At 35.5% G+C, this 23,086-nt stretch overlaps 3 protein-coding genes across 5 annotated transcripts; 1 reads left to right on the top strand and 2 right to left on the bottom strand.

Moving 5' to 3' along the window:
* Positions 1-906: 906 nt before the first annotated feature.
* LOC129880041 (uncharacterized) lies at positions 907-3,650 on the top strand. The gene is made up of 5 exons (XM_055953864.1): positions 907-1,059; positions 1,523-2,139; positions 2,699-2,807; positions 2,881-3,201; positions 3,309-3,650. Exons 1-5 carry the CDS (start codon positions 907-909, stop codon positions 3,360-3,362), a joined length of 1,254 nt encoding a protein of 417 aa, XP_055809839.1. The 3' UTR covers positions 3,363-3,650.
* LOC129880040 (putative pentatricopeptide repeat-containing protein At1g68930) lies at positions 2,039-8,647 on the bottom strand. Of its 2 annotated transcripts, none has more exons than XM_055953862.1 (2): positions 6,060-8,647; positions 2,039-2,158 (listed from the first exon to the last, which is right to left on the bottom strand). In XM_055953862.1, the coding sequence occupies exon 1, from the start codon at positions 8,574-8,576 to the stop codon at positions 6,336-6,338; it is 2,241 nt and encodes a 746-aa protein (XP_055809837.1). In that variant the 5' UTR covers positions 8,577-8,647; the 3' UTR covers positions 2,039-2,158; positions 6,060-6,335. The 2 variants fall into 2 exon arrangements, with proteins under 2 accessions (XP_055809837.1, XP_055809838.1); XM_055953863.1 differs by having other exon boundaries at positions 2,051-2,135.
* A 6,619-nt stretch (positions 8,648-15,266) lies between these two features.
* LOC129880039 (transcription factor bHLH49) lies at positions 15,267-19,255 on the bottom strand. 2 transcript variants are annotated; one of them, XM_055953859.1, is made up of 9 exons: positions 19,120-19,255; positions 17,728-18,617; positions 17,223-17,432; positions 17,072-17,137; positions 16,736-16,804; positions 16,355-16,426; positions 16,073-16,285; positions 15,896-15,983; positions 15,267-15,814 (listed from the first exon to the last, which is right to left on the bottom strand). In XM_055953859.1, the coding sequence occupies exons 2-9, from the start codon at positions 18,532-18,534 to the stop codon at positions 15,777-15,779; spliced, it is 1,563 nt and encodes a 520-aa protein (XP_055809834.1). In that variant the 5' UTR covers positions 18,535-18,617; positions 19,120-19,255; the 3' UTR covers positions 15,267-15,776. The 2 variants fall into 2 exon arrangements, with proteins under 2 accessions (XP_055809834.1, XP_055809835.1); XM_055953860.1 differs by having other exon boundaries at positions 17,223-17,429; positions 17,728-19,252.
* Positions 19,256-23,086: the final 3,831 nt, after the last annotated feature.

The following is a 23,086-nucleotide window of genomic DNA, read 5'->3' as shown; positions in this document are numbered from 1 at the left end:
CGTTAAATCAAATCAAAAGTACAACTGTTGCATCTTTGGCAAAAATGTTTGGCCGGCTGTTATGAGACAATCGCCCACAAAGCTTTAAATATCTGATCAGGCCCCTCTCTGATTAAACTAAAAAGAGATTTCAAGAACAAGTTTAACCTTTTTCCATTTGTCATTATTTTCATTTTTCAGCCCTCCTTTCATCCTTCTATCGTCATGACAAAAACTCGTAATCCTATGTTTAAGACCATAAAATTCAAAAGTTTTCTTTTATTTTTTTAAAATTCCGCATTAAGTCAAAATCCGACAATCAAATTGAAATAGAGGGAGTATATCTTCATTGAATCCTTTGAACAAAAAGAAAAACTAGTTTTATTGTAGGCATAATACATAATTGTGCCCTTTAACTTGACATCAATTGACATCTATGCCCTTTAACTTTGGGTGTGCAAAAATAAGCACTTAAACTTGTATAAAAATGAATAAATAGACACATTTGTCCTACACGGCAATTTTGTATCCTATATGGCGTCCTACGTGTATTATACCACATAGGACGTGTGTGTCTACTTGTTCAATTTTATACACGCGTGTGTCTACTTGTTCAATTTTATACAAATTTAAGTGTTTCATTGTGCACACTCAAAGTTGGAGGGCATAGATGTCAGCAAAAGTCAAGTTAAACAGCATAGCATATTTATGTATTATGCCTTTATTTTATCATAGAAATGAGAAGAACTTATGAGTGAAGTAGTTCATCAATCACTATTAAGACTACGTTACATTTGTAAACCATATACATTGTCGAAGTGAATGCGTTTCAAATTTGTGTGGATATGTAAGTTAAAAGAGTTCATTCATTGATTGCATCACAGGATTTTTTTTCTCTAGCTAGTTTTTTCTCTGTTTGAGAAGGAGATGGCTTCTTTCGCGATCGAGGACTTTGTTGGAAATGGATGTCTGCAGGAATTTGTTCCAAAGCTGCTGGAGGAAGGGTGGGATGATGTACCAACATTGAAGATTATGAATGCAGATGATATGGATGAGTTGAACATGACTCGACGTCAAAAGGTTCTTTCTATTGATAAATTTCACCCTTCTTGTATATATCTAGAGAAATAGTCCTGGGTTCATCTTCATCTTCTTATGTAAATCTGTGTCGACAACTGAGTAGTTCTTGTGCTTTCCTGGAAAAAACCATTTCTAAGAACAAATTCATAAGAATTAAGTTGCAACAAAAGAAACAAGTGTTTTGCAAGAAGTAGTAAATGCCGAGTTGATTTCTGAGATGGTCACTCAAATAATAGTTATTATTATTATTTCAGAAAGTCACCCTTTTTCTTTAGAAATGGTTGTTTCTTAGTTGAGTGACCATCTCAGAAATCAACCCAGTAGAAGCCTCTATTCCCATTTGAATGATTATTGCCAAAACAAACTCTGACTAGGAACTTGTTAAGCTTGTTTTCCGCACATCTGAAAAATTATGGAAACAAAATAAGCTATTCTTTTGATGATTGTTTCTTTCCTACTCAAGGATGCAATGGAAATCAGGTCATACCTGCATGATCGAGCTCTGATGCAATACGCGGATAAGCTTGAGGAATCCGGGAATTCCCTTACTGAGCTTCTTAACCTAAGTACGGTAGATCTTACTTCAAAGTTTGGAATGAAAAGGGGCCATGTTGCCCGTTTTACAGACAGAAGTGCAGCTTCTGGGGGAGATTCTTTGTCAGAAACCTATAAACTCCACATGAGGAGAAGAACCACCTCAAGAAATGAGAGTCTTTACAGGAAGGATGTTTCTCCTGTCACCTCCAGGAAGCAGAGTATGACAAGATCCCTTAGAAGAACTAAGACAGATATATCTCTTGAACAATCAATGGCTGATTTAGAAATTAAAGGTGGACATGTTTTTAAGGGAATTGTAGCTTCAATGCCCGATGAGCCTAGAGCATGTGGCTGTGTGCAGGCAACCCCAGTAGTTGAGACTGTTGCTCCTTATTCTTCCATAGAGAATATCTCAGTTCAGAAACTAACACAAGAGTACAAGATTGGAATGGAGCGTCTGGTGACAACAAAGACTGCTCCAATGAAGGCTTCAAAGCTCTGGCGTGATAAACCAGCAGTGTTTGTATGCATTCGTCGCCCTGGGTAAAGAATCAAATCATTTCTGCAATTCACATCTATAAGTTATTAATTGTAGCTCAATTGTTGTGCTATGTCTCGGATATAGGACATTACACATACTACGGTAAACAGGGAAAAAACACCACTTGGAAGAATTTCACGGGATTAAGGAAACTTGAGTCAATTTCTGCATAAAACTTCAATCAGAGTAAAACAAATCCAACAATCTTTGTTATCCCACTAAACTATGATAGATTGATTTTTCCCTTGGAAGAATTTCACGGGATTAAGGAAACTCAAGTCAATTTCTGCATAAAACTTCAATCAGAGTAAAACAAATCCAATAATCTTTGTTATCCCACTAAACTATGATGCATTGATGAAGGATGCAACCTAGGAATGTTTTTTCCTTTAAAGAACAAGAAAGGGGAGGGGGGGGGGGGGGGATTTATGGCCTGAAGACCATGGTTATCTCAAAAAAAAGAAGGGGGCATTTATATTTTGTAAGAAAGAATATGAAATTAATTTTTTATCTATGAGCATGAATTTACTCAATCTCATTCCAAAAAGACTATGGAAACAGGTGCATCATGTGCAGAGCTGAAGCCCACCAACTCTATGCAAGGAAACCAATATTTGACGCTTTGGGGGTTCAGTTATTTGCTGTTCTTCATGAGCAAATAGAATCAGAGGTAACTTTTTTCCACTTTTTATTGACATTTCTATGGAAGGACCTGGTTTATTATGATGGGTTTTGTTATCCAGGTAACGGATTTCTGGCCTCGATACTGGGGTGGCGTAGTCCTCTTTGACAGAAACATGGAATTTTATAAAGCTCTGGGAGGTGGGAATCTGCTGAAAGACAAGTTCATATCAGGTTTTCTATTCAATCCTCGAGCTATTTCAAACTATAGGCGAGCAAAATCTATGGGTTTAAATCAAAACTTCAGGGGTGAAGGTGAGACAAAAGGAGGACTCTTCATAGTTGGCAAAGGAAAGAGTGGAATTGCTTATCAATTTATTGAAAGGAACTTTGGAGACTGGGCACCCCTTGCTGAAGTTATTGAAATCTGTCGCCGCCTACAGGTAATGTTTTCTGGCTTCTCTCGTAAGCCAACAATGAAGAGTCCTCATTGAAGCGTTCAACTGTGCACCTATGTTTTAGTCTAATAAATTTTTTGCATATATTCTAGAATCCACAGGAAAGTCAGTTAGAGTCTGTCACATTGATACGACAACAGGATTAGCTATGGTCATTGCTTCTATGGATCGAAGCCCTCCTATTTTTTGATAATGAGATGGATCTAGCTAAACAGAAGTATGTTTCTTCCAAACTTCAAGTTTTATGTTTCATTACCACAGTCCACAGCTGTTTCATTGTAGGAATAATTTCCTTTACATTACTGGAATGTATTTGTGTTAGTGTCTATTGAGACAGGCTATGTATCTGTGTCTGTTCAATCACATAATGCAGAAGTGTCAATCTGTAGATTGTACTAAGCTAGTACACCAGTTATTCATTGGTAACTTACGAATTCTGGGCAATATTTATAATTTCATCTCACAAAATATATACAAAATGCAAAAGAAAGAAAATTCTCAAAATTTGGTAGCTTTTCTGAACAGCAGAAAACTGGCTTCCTTGTATGAGATACAAAAAATCATTTGCTTCTCCTATCCCAAATATATTTTACAGAAAGAAGGAAAATGTGCCATCTCCGTCCTCTTTTTTCGTTGCACCATTTATGCAAGGATTAAATTAGTTCTATGCTAGAAAGTTACTTACCAAAAGAAACAAAGTTTAGGTTAATAGTATAGAATATTTTCCTTAGTTCTATCGAAGTTAGAAATCTAGGTATTTAGAGATTTTATTTATTAAGACCCTTTCTTGTTTTCTATAGTCTAGACTTACCTTATTTCTGATAGTCTAAACTCCTAAGGAACCCTCTTGTATATTGTCCACAACCAATTAAGACAGTTTTGTTTTCTATATTTCACATAGTTTCTGATCTTCAACCATCTTGGTAGACCTAAGAAGTTTCTGTCTACTGACAGGGATTCTTATACCACTTGCCCTACGAAAAGTTTCTTACTATAATAAACTCAGTATTCTTGTTTCTTTTTGGTGACGATTCTAAAGGAAAACATTCTCCATAACCTTTTCTCCTCTTTTCTTCATGGTATTGGAGGTTAAGTATTGAGTCTCTCCTGCAAACATTGGATTTCTTGTTGCTTTACCCCACAAAAGTCTTCTGTTCTTCTTTTTCTTCATATTATCAGAGTTTGAGTTTGAGTACTTAATCCCTCCTTTGAACATTAAAATCTGATAAATGTCTTCGGGATGTCTACTTCTCATCATTTTTATTCTAAATATCAGAGATTCAGTAATGTTCTGGAAGAATCTTTACTTCTTTTACTTCGTGGAGTTATAGTTTGGTTAACAAGTCCCTCATCTAAACCTTGAATTTCCGGTCAATGTTCCAACAAAGTTTTTGGTTACTCTGTTACAGCTAATTTAAGCTATTCTAATGATGTTCTGGAGATTTGCAACACCGTACATTTCTTTATGTGGTGTAAGAAGCACCTTGTTTAGCTGATGCAGTTAAGTTCCATGAAAAAGGAAATCACCGCTAATTTCTACTATGGTGATTGTGAACTATTCCCAATACACTATTTTGAATGCTCTAGATTCGTTCAATGTTTAGGTTAAACGTATATAATATTCTTCATAATTATGTCATAATTAAGAATCATGATACCTACTGGGGCAATATTCCTTATTATATATATATATATATATATATATTAGTTTTTGGGAACGTGCTTTGCACGTTTTCCCCTCATCAATATAGTAAAATTTCTATATATTTAAAAAGTTCTAGTTATAAAAAATGCATATTTTATAACTTAAAAGGGGCAGCATGGTGCACTAAGCTCCCACTATGCGCAAGGTCCGAGGTCGGACCCTTCCCTGGATCCTGCGCATAGCGGGAGCTTAGTGCACCGGGCTGCCCCTTTTACGTTATAAAATATGAAAATGGTGAAATAAGAAACCATGAAGTCCACAATATTCGAACGTATGGAAGAATGTTAATATATACACATTAACTTAACAAATCACATATCAGAATCTAAAAAAAAAATTGAATCAGTCATTAGTAAACAAAGATACACTATTTTATCTAGGAGAGAATAATTTTTGAAGGAAGCAACACAAAACTATTACTGATTTTATATACTAATTAGATAACAACAACCCAGTGAAATCCCACAACATGGGGTCTGGGGAGGGTAGAATGTACGCAGACCTTACTCCTACCAAGGTAGGACGGCTGTTTCCTAGAGACCCTCGGCTCAGTAAAAGCATAAATGCATAAATACATAAGAATAGGAAATTAAAAGCTTTATGAGAAAAACAACAAACAAATAACTAATTAGATAATTACATAGAATTTAATTGAGAATGTGAAAAGACTATGAAAATATCCCACACTGTGGAAGATAAAAAGAAACAAAACTGATTTGTGCTTCTAAATACAAAATTTATAGCTGAAAATCAATTTTAAAAAAATGTCATAACTAATGAGTTAAAATGCAATAGTTCTGCATTTATGTGAATAAAATAAAACTTTAATTAATTAACTATTTATTTAAATAGTTAATTAGATTTTAATTTAGTGTAGGAGCAAAATTGTAATCCAACTTTGGAGGTTGGAGCTTCCCACTTTTAATAATATATGATGATGATATATTGTCTACAAGAATATTCAAGAGAATTTTTCTTTTTTTCTATTTCCACCCATATACAACAAAGTTTAAGGTGCAATTTTGAAACTTTTGAATATTGATGTGTTTAAGAATTGAAAGCTACAACAGAATATCAAAAACAAGTACAATGGGATGTATTTTTTCAGTATAATCAGCTATATTAAGGTTTAACTTACATTGTTATGAGGATCTGTATCCTCCTAAATCAGATACTCCCCATTTTAGGCTTGCATGCTACTTATGGAAATTGATGAGCTCCAAAGTGTAGTGCTTATGACTTATGAGAATGGCTCCCCCTTCTAATCTGAACCATTAGATAAACCATCAACATACTATACAAGTCCTCTCATGGGAAGTAAATGTATCCTTTCAAGAGAACCAGCGTGATTATTCCTGCCTCCTATGATACATGTAACAGTCCTCGTAACTAATCCAAAGTTGTGGGCAAACTATCACCAGAAATCTCCACAAGAACATTTTCCATCCTTAAATAAATGAAATCTAACTGCATCTCTTACAAGAATTTCTCTTTGGGTGATCTTAGAAATGATTTTAGTTGCACTATGGCAGTCACCACATACCCTTAGGTTTTTTACCACTCTTATGGGGAGCCCAGAGGGGATAAAGATCAAGCCAAAGGCAATAGCAAGCCTCTCGCTGTGGTGGTTAAGCAATTTTATTTTATCAGACTCTTCAACTTTATGCATGACATGAGTTACATCTGGTACATAACCCTCATCTATCATTTTAGCATTCAATTTCTCCAATTCTGTATATATTTGATCTGAAAATGGACTTGACTTGTCATCAGCAGAGAAAATGTACACTCTGTTTTTATATTTGATCCAACTACATCCTGGCTCCTTCCTCACACCTCTATCTCTCATGGTCCTTCTTAATTGAGCCACTTCAGCCCAGTTTCCTTTCGCAGCATACATGCTTGTGAGCAAGACATAGCTGGCAGGATTTTCTGGATCAAGTTCCAAAAGAGACTCCGCTGCCCATTTGCCAATTTCCATGTTACCATGGGTTCTACATGAACTCAACAGTGTAGCCCAACCAATTGCATCTGGGGTGAAAGGCATTTTCTGTATAAAATCTTTGGCTTCTACTAAACGACCAGATCGACTAAATAGATCAATCATGCATGTATAATGATCAAGAATAGGCGTAAGTCCATGTTCTGTCACCATTGATTCAAAATAAACTTTGCCTTTGTCCACAAGTCCGGCCCTACTGCAAGCTGAAAGAACCCCAACAAAAGTTACTCCATCTGGGTGAAGACCATGTTCCAGCATTTTCTCAAATAAATCAATTGTTTCAGTTGCTTTTCCAAACTGAGCATATCCTGACACTAATGCCGTCCAAGAGACCTCATCCTTAATGGACATCTCATCGAAAAGCTTGTGAGATTCTTCTATGCTGCCACACTTACCATATAGGGTCACAAGTGCATTAGAAACAGTAATGAAAGATATCAAGCCTGACACTAGTGCTCGACCATGAAACTGGGCTCCTTCTTCCAAGCTCGCCAGATTTGCACATGAGCTTATTACGCTTCCTAAAGTAAAATCGTCTGGCTCAACTCCATTCCTTTGCATGTCGCAGAAAGACTTAACAGCTTCTTCGCTAAAGCCATTCTGTCCATATCCAACGACCATTGCAGTCCAAGAGACAATATTTTTGTTTGGCATTCTACAAAAAGAAGTCTCAGCATACTTGATGCTTCTACACTTTGAATACATGTCAACAAGGGCACTACCTACAAACACGTTCTCGCTGTGATAGGTTCTGACTATATAAGCATGAAGTTGTTTGCCTTCTTCGATAGCCTGGAGGCCTCCACAAGCAGTCAAAATGCTCCCAAACGTGAATTGGTCAATAGGAAGCCCCTCTAACCTCATTCCCCTAAACAAGACAAGTGCTTCCCTATCAAGACCATTCTGTGTTAACCCCGTTATCATCGTTGTCCAAGAAATGGAATCCTTCTCAGGCATATCTTGAAACAAACTTCTTGACTCTCTCACCATCCCAGACCTCAAAAACCCCATAATCATTGTATTATACATCACCACATTCCTCTCTGGCAATTCATTGAAAACTTTTTCAGCCTCATAAATAAACCCTGCTTTCGCATACATATCAACCAACGGACTACCCACGAAAAGATACGACTCAAATCCCCATTTCACTATCTGCCCATGAATTTGCTTACTCATTCGAATCCAACCATTGTCCGAAGACAATATAAGCATTGTCGAAAATGTTATCCTATTCAAACTCATCCCCCCATCTTCTAACATCAACTTATACGCCTCTAAAGCATCGATAGCTAAACCTCGAGATGCATACCCCGAAATAATCAAATTCCAAGACACACCATCTCGCTTTGGCATCCGACTAAATATCTCCAGCATTCTCGAGAGGTTTCCGGATTTTGAATAAACAGAAAGAATGGTGTTCCATGAAAACTGGTTTGGTTGAGGTATTTTTTCAAACACTTGGCGTGCATACCCAGTGTTATTGAGTTTGCTGTAAGAATTTATGAGATTGTTAAGCAAAAATGTTTCTGGGTTTGCTATGGTTTTGAGAATGAAGCAATGAAGCTTCTTGATTTGGTTATGGTTTTGGGATTCGCACCAAAGTTTGAGCAGAGAACAGTAATGGTTGGAAATATGAGACATAATGTTCATAACAGGGGAATTGGCGGGTGATTCGGTTTGATTTATAGTGCTCCCTCCGATATCAATTTATGTGACGTAACGTAATTTGATTGCGTCTTGCAAATGTTTAACATTATAGTTAAACTAGAGCTCTAAATTCACTCAAAAATGAAAAGTTAAAATTTCTAATTTTTTTTCTAACGGTTAAAGTAATTTTTTTTTATCATAAAAATTATTTTTATATCCCTTATATTTTAACTAAATTTCCAAACTATCTTTTTTATTCTTTTAACCCTAAAATTCACATTATTTTCCTCATTTCTTCGCATTTTTATCCAAGTACTCAACTGTTTATTTATAAAAATAATTTTCAGCACTTTAAAATTTTAAAAACACTTCATATATAAAACTTATTTTTTTAAATCTATCCAAACGAGCTTTAAATATTTTTTTGAATAGTCGGACTTATTTTTTAAAAAAAATAAGTGAGATCAAATATGGATGAAATGCTGATAAAGTCAGTAAACATTTGTCAAATTAAAAAATATTACTTTGACTAGTTCATAATCACTTTTTATTTAATAAGGTTATTATTGAATAGTTTGGTAAAAGCCAAAAAAAAAAGGTAAATAGTAATCATTAATGTATGTCTTTAAATACTTTTTTAAGAATGTGTCAAACCCCACAAATTCACTTATATGGACTAGAGGTAAGTATTATTTAGGACTGACTAAAAAATAGAATATGTCATATAAACGGAAACAAAAAAAAAACTATTTGAACTCACGTGATTAGTCGCGTGTTTGATTTTTTTTTATTTTTCTTATATAATAATGAGTTTAAGACGCACAGTCGGATGCTTGAAGGTAAGTCTTACGAAGTTGAGCCCAGAGCCCACACGTGAGTTTTAGGGCATTTTGTAAATGCCGCGAGTGAGTCCCAGTCTTTTTAAATATATTTTTTTGTCTCAATTTATATGACTCGTTATTTTTCTTAGTCAATCTCCTAAAAAATAATATATTTTTATATTTACTAATAATTTGACTTTAAAATGCCAATTTTATCCTTATGAAATGACTTACAGCAACAACAACAACAACCCACTGAAATTCCACAACGTGGGATCTGGGAAGGGTACAGTGTACGCACACCTTATTCCTACCAAGGTAGGACGACTGTTTTCGAAAGACCCTCGGCTCAATAAAAGCATAAAAAGAGGTAAGATAAGGCTAAGAAATTCAAAGCGATATAGGAAAGCAAATAACGAAAGTGACACAGATAAAATAGAGTAATCAAAATACAGACAGTAATAGATAATAACAGAAATCAGAGTATAAGAAATTGTAATGCGCTTACTAATAAGGAAGAATAACAAGACTATGTACTAGCCTTCTACTCTAATGTGGGTCCTCCACATCCTCCTATCTAAGGTCATGTCCTCAGTAAGCTGTAACTGCGTCATGTCTTGTCTAATCACCTCTCCCCAATATTTCTTCGGCCTACCCCTACCTCTTCTAAAATAATTCATGGCCAACCTCTCACACCTCCGCACTGGGGCATCTGTGTCTCTCCTCTTCATATGCCCAACTCATCTCAGTCGCATTTTCCGCATCTTATCTTCCACCGAAGCTACCCCACGTTGTCCCGAATAGCCTCATTTCTAATCCTATTGCTTCTGATGTGCCCACACATCTATCTCAACATTCTCATCTCAACAACTTTCATCTTTTAAACGTGAGAGATCTTAACTGGCCAACACTCTGCCTCATACAACATATCTGGTCTAACCACCACTTTGTAGAACTTGCCCTTAAGTTGTGGTGACACCTTCTTGTCACATAGCACTCCGAAAGAGAGCCTCTATTTCATCCACCATGCCCCAATACGATGTGTGACATCATCGTCAATCTTCCCACTACCTTGTATGATAGACCCAAGATACTTAAAACTATTATTTTTTGGATGGCCTGGGCACCAAGCCTAACTTCCACGCCAACCTCCTGAATTGTCTCACTGAACTTGCACTCTAAGTACTCTGTCTTGGTCCTACTCAGCTTAAACCCTTTAGACTCCAAGGTATGTCTTCAATCCTCTAGCTTAGCGTTAACTCCGCTACGAGTCTCATAGATCAGGACTATGTCATCCGCGAAAAGCATACACCATGGAACCTCACCTTAAATTTGTCGCGTCAATCCATCCGTCACCAAGGCAAATAAAAACAGACTAAGAGTTGATCCTTGATGCAACCTCATCACAACAGGGAATACTCTGAGTCCACTCCTACCGTCCTTACCCTGGTTTTCGATCTCTCGTACATGTCCCTGATCATCCTAATATACGTCACAGATACACCTTTAGCCTCCAAACATCTCTATAGTATCTCTCTTGGAACTTTATCGTAAGCCTTTTCTATGTCGATGAATACCATATGCAAGTCTCTCTTCCTCTCCTTATACTTCTCCACCAGTCTCCTCATAAGATGGATGGCTTCTGTAGTTGAGTGTCCCGGCATAAATCCGAACTGGTTCTCTAAAATAGACACGCCTCTCCTCACCCTCATCTCCACCACTCTTTCCCACACTTTCATAGTATGGCTTAGTAGCTTGATACCTCTATAGTTGTTGCAACTCTGGATATACCCCTTGTTTTTGTATAGAGGGATCATTACGATCGACCTTCATTCTTCGGGCATCGTTGCCGTCTTAAAGATGCCATTAAATAACCTAGTCAACCACTCCAAATCTACCAAGCTCGCACTCTTCCAAAATTCCCCAGGAATCTCGTCAGGTCCGGTTGCTCTTCCCAACGCATCCTACGAACAACACCCTTAACCTCCTTAACCTTAATACTCCTTCAATACCCAAAATTGTGACGCCTCCCTGTATGTTCCAAATCTCCTAACACAATGTCTCTGTCCCCTACTTCATGTAAGAGTTTATGGAAGTATGACTGTCATCTATGTTTAATGAGAGTCTCTTCTACCAATACTTTTCCATGCTCGTCCTTAATGCACTTCACTTGATCTACATCGCGTGCCCTTCTCTCTCCGCACCCCAGGCTAGCCTGAACAATTTCCTATCCCCGTATTTCTCTTCTAGTTCATCATAAAGGCATTCAAAAGCTGCCATTTTTGCCGTCAAAACCGCCGACTTTGCCTCCTTCCACGCTATCTTATAAAGTTCCCTATTCGTCCAATTCTCCATCTCATTCTTGCTTTCTATCAACTTCGCATACGCCATCTTCTTTGCTTTCACCTTCCCTTGCACTTCTTCATTCCATCACCAGTCCCCTCGATGCTGACTACGACTACCTGTTGAGACTCTCAACACTTCCCTTGCTACAATCCTAATACAACTAGCCGTCTTATCCCATATACTGGTCGCATCCTCACTACTATCCCAAGCCCCCATATCCTTCAATTTCTCTCCCATCTCTAGGGCATTAGCCGTGGTCAAACTCCCCATCTGATCCTAGGTTGATTATCCTCGACCCTCTTCTTTCTCGTCATCTTGATACCTAAATCTACACTAAGAGCTTATGTCGGGTTGTAAGATTGTCGCTCAGACTGACCTTACAGTTTTTGCACAGACCTTTATCATCTTTCCTAAGGAGTAAAAAATCTATCTGAGTCTTAGCCACCGAACTACGAAGGTTACCAAGTGGTCCTCCTTCTTTGGGAAACTCAAATTGGCTATCACCAACCTAAAAGCTCTTGCGAAATCCAAAAGTGAAACTCTTCCTCCATTTCCGTCCCCGAAGCCAAAGCCTTCATGCACATCATCATAACCTCCCGAAATAGGCCTGATATACCCATTGAAATCCCCTCCCATGAAAAGCTTCTCAGTAGGCGGTATGTCTCCCACTAACTCATCCAAATCCTCCCAAAAGTGCCTCTTCTCCTCCTCGCCTAAGCCCGCTTGCGGCGCATAAGCACTAATAATGTTCAAAGTGATCCCTTCAACGACCACCTTAATCGACATCATCCTATCAGTGACTCTCCTAACCTCCACCACCTTATTCCTTAAATCATTGTCTACTAAAATGCCTACCCCATTCCTATACTTCGATCTACCAGAAAACTAAAGCTTATACCTGTCTACCTCCTTAGCTTTAGGACCTACCCATTTGGTCTCTTGGACACAAGCTATATTAATCCTCCTCTTCTTAAGAATCTTAACTAGCTCTATGGACTTTCCCGTTAACGTCCCGATGTTCCAAGAACCTACTCTCAGTCTAGACTCTTCTTTAACCCACTTACCCCTTCTTACCCTCGTTCATGTCCCCGTCCTTGAATAAGAAAATAATCTTAGTCTACCATCACTATCCAAAGCCACGAAAACGTGTATAAACTAATAAATTATTCAAAGGTCTAAAGTCAGCAAAATGTAACCACAAGTATATGAACAAAGAATAGATATGGAAACCAGAATGAACCTGGTTGCCGTCGGAAACCACTGTTCACATTGGAGTATTGTTTATGTGAGAGTTACTGCTCACGTCGGATTGTCAAGATGTTGTTCACAACGATCTGAAAGGGAGAAGAGAAGAGGGGGAAAGGAAAGAGAAAAGAAGAACTGGCCGGAAAAAAATGTCGAAAAAATTCGTCGGCGACGGAGCAGCGGCGATCTGGTATCTAAAAAAAGGGGGAAAAGGGAAGAGAAAAGGATAAGGAGAAGAAGAAAAGGAAAAAGAGAAAGTAAAGTAAATCTAGCCGGAAAAGTCGTCGGCGTTACCTGGACGCCGGTGTTACCTGAATATGATAGTGGCCGGAAAAACTTTTACCTGGATCTGAATATCAGATCTAGTTCTAGTAAGCGAGATATACGAATCGAAGAAAGGAATCAAAGAAGCAATCGTTCAATGTTGGAGATTTTCCACCTCTAGAAACTACATGGAAATTAAAAGAAGAGTTAAAATTTGGAATTTTATTTCCTGAAGAACCACTCTGTGGAACTTATCCTTACGTTTAGGTGGTACTTTCTTACCACATAAGACTGCAGAAGCAAGCCTCCACTTCATCTGCGCCACATCAATACGATGTGTGACATTATCGTCAATATCTCGACTTTCCTAGATTACCGATTCAAGATACTTGAAGCTATCTCTCTTGAGGATACTATGTATGTCAAGCCTTACTTTCATGCCTGCCCATGCATTGTATCGTTGAATTTGCACTTCAAATATTCTCTTTTGGTCTTGCTCAATCTTTATCCTTTAGAACCTATAGTTTGTCTCCACATCTCCAACCTAGCATTTTAACTCTATCGTGTGTCTCATCAATCAGTACTATGGCATCCGCAAATAGCATACACTATGGCACCTCATCATGATTACACCATGTCAATTCATCCATCACCAAGGCAAATAAGAATAGGCTAAGAACTGATCCTTGGTGCAATTCCATCTAAACTGAAAAGTGTTTTGAATCTCCTTCCACTGTGTAATTGTTCGTATGCCCTTTAAATGCTTCAAACTGTTAATTATTGTGACTTATCAATACTTTTTATGAAATTTCTAAATTATTTTTAGTAAAATCTTAAAGATTGTATGTCGGAATGTACGGTCAAACTAAAAAAGTTAACTCTCAAAATACAAACTCTGTCATATATTGGGATGAAGATAGTACAAAAAATAGTATCCTAATCCCAAACAACCAAAGAACCCCTTAGTAATATGATCAAACATATGTAAGCTTGTTTACATGAACTCTTTTAATTACCTATTGTCCCACTGAGATGTTCTATTTTAATTTTAGTTTTAATTTTCTGGGAACTTGTAAGATGATCAAACATCTGACACACAGAATCTTATCAACTCGGCATTTTAGTTCAATTGTTTATGAATTCCAAGGCCCCTCCCATTGAAATGATAATGCAGGCAGGAAGTCTCAGATGTAACATAAAAAGGCACTTTTTCCAGCATGTCTTCTGTGTTATAGCAGATAAAAAGCTGAGTACTGAGATACCCACTGATGAAATAGTCTACCGAGCAGTCAACAAAATCAGATTCCAAGTTGATTATTTTGATAACTGTGATGTTCGAATCAATTAATATGCAGAGTGTTATCCCTCAAAAGTGGAGTTCCGAGAGGACGATATATACACATATGCAGACAGACCTAAGCGAATCGGCTGAGCTCAGATGTGTGATATGACAAAGCAAAAGATAAGATTCCACATTTATTTACTTTTGATAATTGTGGTTTTTGAATTAATTTGGGCATATCTAGACCAATGAGGGAACTTGCTAACTCTAGCAGCACAAGTCTTTATGGGAAAAATGATCTGGAAAAGAAGAACCATTCACCGACTTAAATAATATTAGAAGTAATCGTTAATGCTTGCATTAAGGCAGGTTGTTTATATCACCCTTCCCAGAATGCAGCTCTTCACCGGACTTAAATAATATTAGAAGTAATCGTTAATGCTTGCATTAGGACAGGTTGTTTATATCACCCCCCCCCCCCCAGAATGCAGCTCTTCACCGAACTATGCGTGCATAAGAAATGCTCTGTGTACTGGGCTAGCCATTTTGTGATTCGATTGAGTATGAAGAAAGAAAATTCTTGGTTCAGTTCTCCACCTTAACGACAGATAGAGTTGAAATCTCACTCATAGATTTGGAAGTCTCGGTAATATCATGCATGGCAAGATTTCTGAGCATATTTGCTGTATTATAGCAGACAAGTATTAAGTCCCTCCATGGAAGAGAGAATCAACCTTAGTCAACAACATAAGATTCTGTGTATTATTTTGCAGTAACCGAACAAAGTTTTTATGTAAATAATGCTTTGGAAGGAAAGAAGCATGTAACTTCATTCACTTTCCCCGGGCCATACAATTTGCAAGTTCTTCAACATGGAATGAACAAGAAGAATATAACCACCCCCGCAATGAAAGATTAAAGAATGTGTCAGCATAACATCAGTTCTTGAACCTTCATTTGCTGTCGTTGATCTGAAGAACATCAATCTCATGGAATGAATTTTCACTCTCAGGCTACTAGCCGATTGTGCCACTTATGAAAAGACGGTGAATGCACAGTGCGTTAACAAATACTCATTATGAACTTGCTGTACAAACTCACTGGGAACTCCTGGATGGGGGGTCTAGTGCAAATGTGAAATACGAAGAGCTCTCAGTGCGACGCACTTCCCAGATAACATAATCAGTGCACCTTAATCCCCCCAATAACAGGTAAATTTAAGCATTTTTGGTATCTACGGTGCGTTCAGGGTTCTGTTTTCATCTGTCCTTGTGGTAGAGAACCTACAAACAGAGAATTTTCAGGATTACTAGAGAAGATGATGTTAATTTATCGTAGAAAAATCACGAAGGGGCATCAAATACCACTTAAATCTTGACTAGATGAGGGTACACTTGAATTTAACCCCATTTGGACAACATTATGTAGTTCATTATCCCATTCATTTTGTGCCTGGAGATCATGCAAATTAGCTCAAATGGTTAGTAGACCATCGACCAAGATTGCTTATGCTACAATAGTTCAAGAATCACAAATGTTACCTGAGATGACGGATCCTTGTAGTCGCCAGGTCCACAACTAGTAGTGGCTAAATGAGGATCAATGGCTCTACGAAACGCATCACTAGGAAATCCGTAACCAGGAAGACCAGATTGAAGCATTCCAGCTGGCGGAAGATGTAAGGGAGGATATGGCATGGTCATATCAGGTGGAAAAGCGAGCGAGGATGAAGGACCTGCTCGAGACTGGAGGATCTGCGACAAAGGGAATTTATTTATTTAAGCATTAGGTGGAAATTATCCAACAACGCTTGAACTACTTACATCTTTTGCCAGGAGACCATCAATATCAAAATCCAGCCGTGGATTTACTGTTGCAAGCTTCATTGAGAGGAACTGAAACAAAAAGGAGTCTAGTCATCCTTAAGCACATACTTATTTGCTTACACAAATTAGCAAAAACATCTTAAGACCAATCAAGAGCTAGAGTTGACATATTTGTAACTCGAATGCATGTACTAAGAATTCCTCGAGACCACATTAGGCAGCCACCAGGATAATCAAGATAGCAATATGTGAAGCAATCAAATTATCACTAAATATTTTGACAATGGGGCATTCTGAAGGAAAGCAGGCACCGTTATTAATGTGAAGAAAAAGATCGAAAAAACGTGAAAAAGAAAAATAAGTTACTAAATTGCATACCTCAACCTGCCTTTGCAGAGACTGTACATAGTTAATGATTTCATCCAGCATCACAGCTTTGCCAGTGACCTGCAATTACAACCTCTTTCTCAAGTAAAAACATAAAGAGCCAACCAAATTTTCTAATATATGCTATATAGCATATGCCTACTGAAATTTCTAATATAGGTTTTAATATGTTGCTCAAACTCTCCAAAAATGTTGCCGCACCAGTGTTGGATCCTCCAAAAATGCACCAGTTTTGGAGGATCCGACAAGCACCCGTCAGCATTTTATGAAGAGTCCGAGCAACATAGAGCCCTCTTCACCATACTGGTTGATTCCAATAATACCAACCTTGTTGCAACCAGGTACAAGATCCTGAAGATACTTCATCCGTTCACTGATTTTCTCCCTCCTTATCTGTAATCAAAATCCTTCAAGTCAGTAATAAAACAAATAAATATATGAGTTTTAATAACTTAGACGCTTCTAGTATGAGTCATACTCTTTCTGCAAGACTATGGCTATTTGTTGCCTGGCCTCTTCGAGCTCGAACATGTATATATTCTTCTTTGGTTGGATCTGAAAATTGAGACCCCTGTTTACCATTCTTTCCACCAGGCTTGCTGACAATTGAATTCAAGTTTTGTTCCCCTTTCTGAATTTCAGATGGTGGCTGCTGTGCTCCCTTCATTTGATCAGGTTCAGTATCCTGCTAAATGACAAGAACATTCAACAAGGAACTATCTTGTGAACGAACAACAACAACAATAGGCCCACAAAGTATGGTCCAAGGAGGGTAGAGTGTACGCAGACCTTACCCCTAACTCAAATGTAGAGAGGTTGTTTCCCGATAGATACTCGGCTCAAGAAAAACACTCCAAAGCAATCCAAAAAAAAAAAATGAAAGTACAGGAAACAACACATAGTAACAAAAACAAGTACTACAAGAAAACAATAGGATAGTTATCGTGTGAACGATCAAACGAAATAAACTAACAATGCCCTACCTGACCACCTCTTTTCCTTTTCTTTGATCCAATATTCTTTCCATAAGACTCCTCACCGGCACCCTCTGTTTCTTCTTGACGGCCACTATATCCAGCTTCATCAGACTCATTACCAGAGACTCCAGCAACTTCTTTTGCTTCTTCTTGGGACTTAGCAATATTTTCACTCTTTTTCTCATTCTTGAGGGGGCTTCTCTCTTTGTTCCTAGGATCAACTGTTAAAGAAACATCCTTGGAACCTTCAGCCACATTACTCAAATACTGCAGCTTCTGAGGTGATTTCAACCCATTACTTGCCAAAACCTCATGAGGACCCTGCAGTGGTGCCAATCCCCTATAATACGGATTCATCGACGACTCGGGGATGCTAAAAGGGTTCACCATATCACCAAAGTTCCCTCCACTAAAGCAAGAAAACCTTGCAGCTCTTTCAATAAACCCCGAATCAGCCGGAAACTGCGCTAAGCTCTGCGGAAGCATCATCGGAGCAGGAGGTAGAAACATACCCCCTTTCAACATTGCATTTGATGGAGTCCAACTAGGACCAAGTGTTCTATTAACACCAGCTCTAAAAGGGCCTAAATCCATTTGAACACTAGCATCACAGAAGCCTAAATTTGATGAATTGGTAGTAGGCTGATCCCAAGTAGTAGGACAAAATGAATCCACCATTCCCATGGATGAATTTGTCAAATTGCTCCCACTTAATTGCCATTCTGAAGAAATGTTTGGTGACTGATAATTCATTGAAACTTCTTGATCATTCCTCTTTTCTGGTTCACTATCATTCTTGATTTCAATATCCATATTTTGAAAGTACACAAATATTCAACCAGACTTCAGGAAATCTTCTCTTTTACCACACAGCACTTGAGTATCAAGAAAACAACCTAAAACATTGAAATTCAACATGCTGGGAACTTAAAGTTCTCATCTTTATGTATTTGACTATCTTCAACAAAGATCATACAACCAAGCAGGTGAACAAACTATCAAAGAAAAAAAAACAAGATTCTTCTTCATATACAAAATTTTGAACCCCAATACAGAAATGAGAGAACTAGAAAAGCCCCAAGTACAAAAAGTCCATACAGAACAAGAACCAGCTAGTTATGCTTTCAAATTTACAAAGAAAGTCCCCCATCCCACCCCCTCAATGTTCAAGAAAACACAACCCCAGTTCAACAAAGAGCTCAAAAAAGCTGTTGATAACCAGTAAATTGAACAAGTCATTAACTTGCAGCAACCATAAATGGCTCATTTAAAGTAAAACCCTAAGTCAGAGTAAAGAACAGACCCCCCACCCCCTCAAAACTTCTCAAACTGCTCAGACAGCTCTGAAATAGAGAAAAAGAACAGAGACTAAAAGTGGGGTGAGGAGGAGAAAGATACCTTATTTCAGATTTTGTACTACTTTTGGTACTCTATTACACCATTCTTGAACAGCTTTTCTTCATTTTTTTTACTGAAAAGAAGGGATAAAAATCAATTCTTCAACTTTTTGGCTACTGCTTCTCTTTTCTTTCCTATGTAAATGTAAAAATAAGAGCCGGAAGTGGAGTAATTGTTAAAGTTTTTACTATAATAGAAAGTTATATATTCCATCTGTGAAAATAATCTTGTTATAAAAATATAAATAATATTGTACATAATAGATTTATATACTTCGATTCTTTCTTAAATCTTGCTAATATGGAGAGTTTAGTGCATTGAATTGGAGTTTTTATAGTATTAATATGATACGTAAACATGTTCTTTTATCTAACTTTAATTGATATTTATATTTTTTAATTTTAAATATACATCAATAAATATTTAAATTTTACATAAAGTTATAAATGTCCTACGTAATATAATACATCTAGAATGCAAATTGTTACATAGACTATATTCAATTTTATATAGTCAAAAAGGAAGAAATTAGTTAATTTGAGGTAATCGAAAAAGAAAGCTTATTACCAAAGGTCCCCTGCATTTATACTCACGCTTGCATCAAAAAAAGAGCTGTAAGAATGATTAACCATCGCTACTGCTACTGTTAAATAATCTATATGTATTCAAAGTAACATAATTTATGGAGTATTAATTACAAGAACAATTATAAATATATATAATAAATTAATTAATTTACAACAAATATAGTCATATTTTATTTGCATAAAAAATAGCTAAAAATCATAAAAAATATACAGTGATTATACAATATAACTTGCAAAAGTCATAAAAAAAATATAATGACTATATAATATAGATTACTTACACATGAGTTATACACTGAATATATATTATGATACATTATGTACATGAAATATACACTGAATATATATAAATATATATCGAATATACATCGAATGACAATTTTTTGATAATTAAAATGGCTGAATAACCATTTATTATGATTATCCCTTAATTAAAAGAGAAAATCACCAAAATTTTGGAGGGTGATAATTAATATAATTTCCCTTCCGTCTGGTCAAAAATTTTAAGAAAATTTGAATTATTAAAGTTGTGATTTTTTAAATTTAAAATTGTATTTGAATGTTTATTTTATTTGGAAAAATATGAGTATAATTTTGTTCTTGAAAGTGAAATTTCTTCGAAAAAAAAATGGACTCACCGACTAATTTTTGGGAACTTGAAAAAAAAATGAAAAATCAAATTTTTAAAAGCTGATCAAATTTCATGATCAAATAGATATTTAAAAATAATTTTTTTAAAAAATTGATCTATAATCTATGATCAGACGCTAGCTTATTAATTTGTTGCAATCATGCTTCAACTACTTTTTTTAAGCCAAAAATCAATTGGAAATAATCTTCCTGCCTCATAAAAATAAAAGTAGATTGATGTATATCTTATGTTTTCTATAATCCACTTATGTAATTTTACTGAATTTATATAATTGTTGTTGTTATAAGATAGTCCCTCCATCTTATTTTAAATGTTATTTAGTTCAAAAAAATTATTTCAAAAGAGTTATCATATTAAAAATCTAAAGACTAAAGTTAGTTATTATTTTCAACTATATTCCTTAGTGCTAATGTTAAAGAAGAATACGTGATACTCGGTCAAAACAAAACAATCAATTTACTTTTATTAAATAAAAATAGCTTAATAAATTATCTTTTATGTATACTATTTTTTAATAAATGTAAAATGGACTAAAATAACAATTAAAATTGGCTGGAAGAAATATAATATATATAAATTATTTATAATTATATAAATATTTATAATTTACTTTAAATCATAAAATTTTACAAAATACTTATTTATATTCTTAAAATTTGTGTTCATTCAAACATATTTCACATAAATTAAAACAAAAAATAGGGTGGGGTGATTGGTTGTTTGGGCGGGGGAGGGGGGGGGGGGGGGTTGGCAAACTTCTTTTGTTTGTTTTTTTCTCTATCTTTTTTGGAGTACTTGTATATTTTGTTTGTTTCTTTTAGTTACTGCATGTTATGGACTTTATAATTGCCTTGTGATGTGTACCTTGCTTTCTGTCTATGACATTACTAGTGTCATTATTTAATACTACAGGATTAGTTAATACTTTAATGTAGTTTATAAATATTATATATATATATATATATATATATATATATATATTTTATTATTTTTTTATTTTTAAAAGTAACATCAAAATTATTGCTTTGGCAATAGTAATGTTGTTGGTGATGATCTTTTCTAACAATTGTCTTTTTATATGTGGGATCATAGATTTGAAGTTGATTTATAAAAAGTAACATGTCAAATGTTTGGATTATAAATTAAGAACATGAAAAAGAATACTCATTGTACTTTTTCGAATCATAAATTATTAAAAAAAATAATTAGCAAATAGTGTGATTAGCAGAGAATGATGAGTTCATACCATAGGGAAAAAAAGGGTACATGTTCCATGTTACCTACATATAACTCTTCAATAATATTATAATAGATGTAGTTTAAAAAATAATTATGGTGATCTTATAGTTCGAAAATGAGATTAAAGGCCACAAAAGAATTTAAAATTAAATATTTAAACATCGAGAAGTATGATTGAATAGTTAAAATATATTTAATTTTATCACGAGGTCATAAAATGAAGCTTTTTGTTTCTCTCGAAGGTATTGATCCGATTCGAACAAATAAATAAAAGTTTTTAGTTAGAATATTAAAAAATTACCGAGGATATGTCGTGCAGGCATAGGAGGTTGTGAATGGCACAAATTATAATAGAAAGCTAGTAGGTAATAGAATTTTATCTCGCTTTCAATATTAGCAGTTGTAGCGTTATTTTTATAGTTTTTTGTCCTTCATTTTTTTGTTACTATTTATTATTTACTATCGATCTCTTGTAATAGCATTTTCACTTATGTTATTTCTTTTTCATATTGGTTTGAACTTCTTTTTTTAATTGAATATCTATTAAAAACAAACTCTCTCTTTCCAAAATAGAAATAAGGTTAAAAAGTATTTGCTGTCCTTAAATTTAAATTAGTAAAGTGTAATGACCCATTAGGTCATTTTGAGAATGAGTCCTCCTCCTTTCATATGAGACCCTTCCCGTAAAATTTTAATGGGTTATTTGGACTATTCGGTAACTTTGTTTAATTAATTGATGGGTGATTTTAAATAATTAATTTAATTGATGGGCTAAAGTGTTAATTTATTTAATATCATATACCACTTTTCTTATATTTATTAAAATAGGTTAGTAGGGTTTGTAAATTTTAATACATAATTAGTTTGAAAAAGGAAAAAAAAATAATAAAAGAAAAGATTTTTTTATATATATAATCTGATGGCCTAATGCCATCAGATATAACGAAAACAAAAAGACAGAACAGCGGCGCAGCGAAAAAAAGAAGAAGAAGAAAAACTGGGGAAAATAAAATACGGAGAAAGAAAGAAAAGAAAGGGAGAAAAGAAAAATAAAGGAGAAGAGAAAAATAGAGATTTTCATTCTAAAGCGTCAAGGTAATTATTCTCATCCTTTCCATTAAATTTTCATGTGATTATGAACATATTTTTAGGGTATATTGGTGGAGAAACAATGTTGAAATAAGAAAATATGACCCTAGGGTTCTTCATATAAAATCTTGATTTGGGGGTCGAATAACGATCCGTTTTAGCTGAAATTTGACATGTGAGTTTATTTTATCATGAGTGAACATAATCGGAAAGAAAATTTCAGATTTGACTTCAATGACATAGAATGAGTTAGTTCCTGAATTTTGATATATTAAAATAGATAATTAAATATTAGGTATATTATATTTTATGAATTACATTAAATTTATAATATTGGGGAAATTAGAACCTAACCCTAGGCTTAAAATTTGGAAATATGAGAGTTGACATGTTATTTGAC

This window comes from Solanum dulcamara, chromosome 2 (assembly GCF_947179165.1).
Source record: "Solanum dulcamara chromosome 2, daSolDulc1.2, whole genome shotgun sequence".
In the NCBI taxonomy this organism is placed as follows: domain Eukaryota; kingdom Viridiplantae; phylum Streptophyta; class Magnoliopsida; order Solanales; family Solanaceae; genus Solanum; species Solanum dulcamara.
Note: the sequence above shows the minus strand (reverse complement) of the source record. Positions and strands in the feature narration are given on the sequence as shown.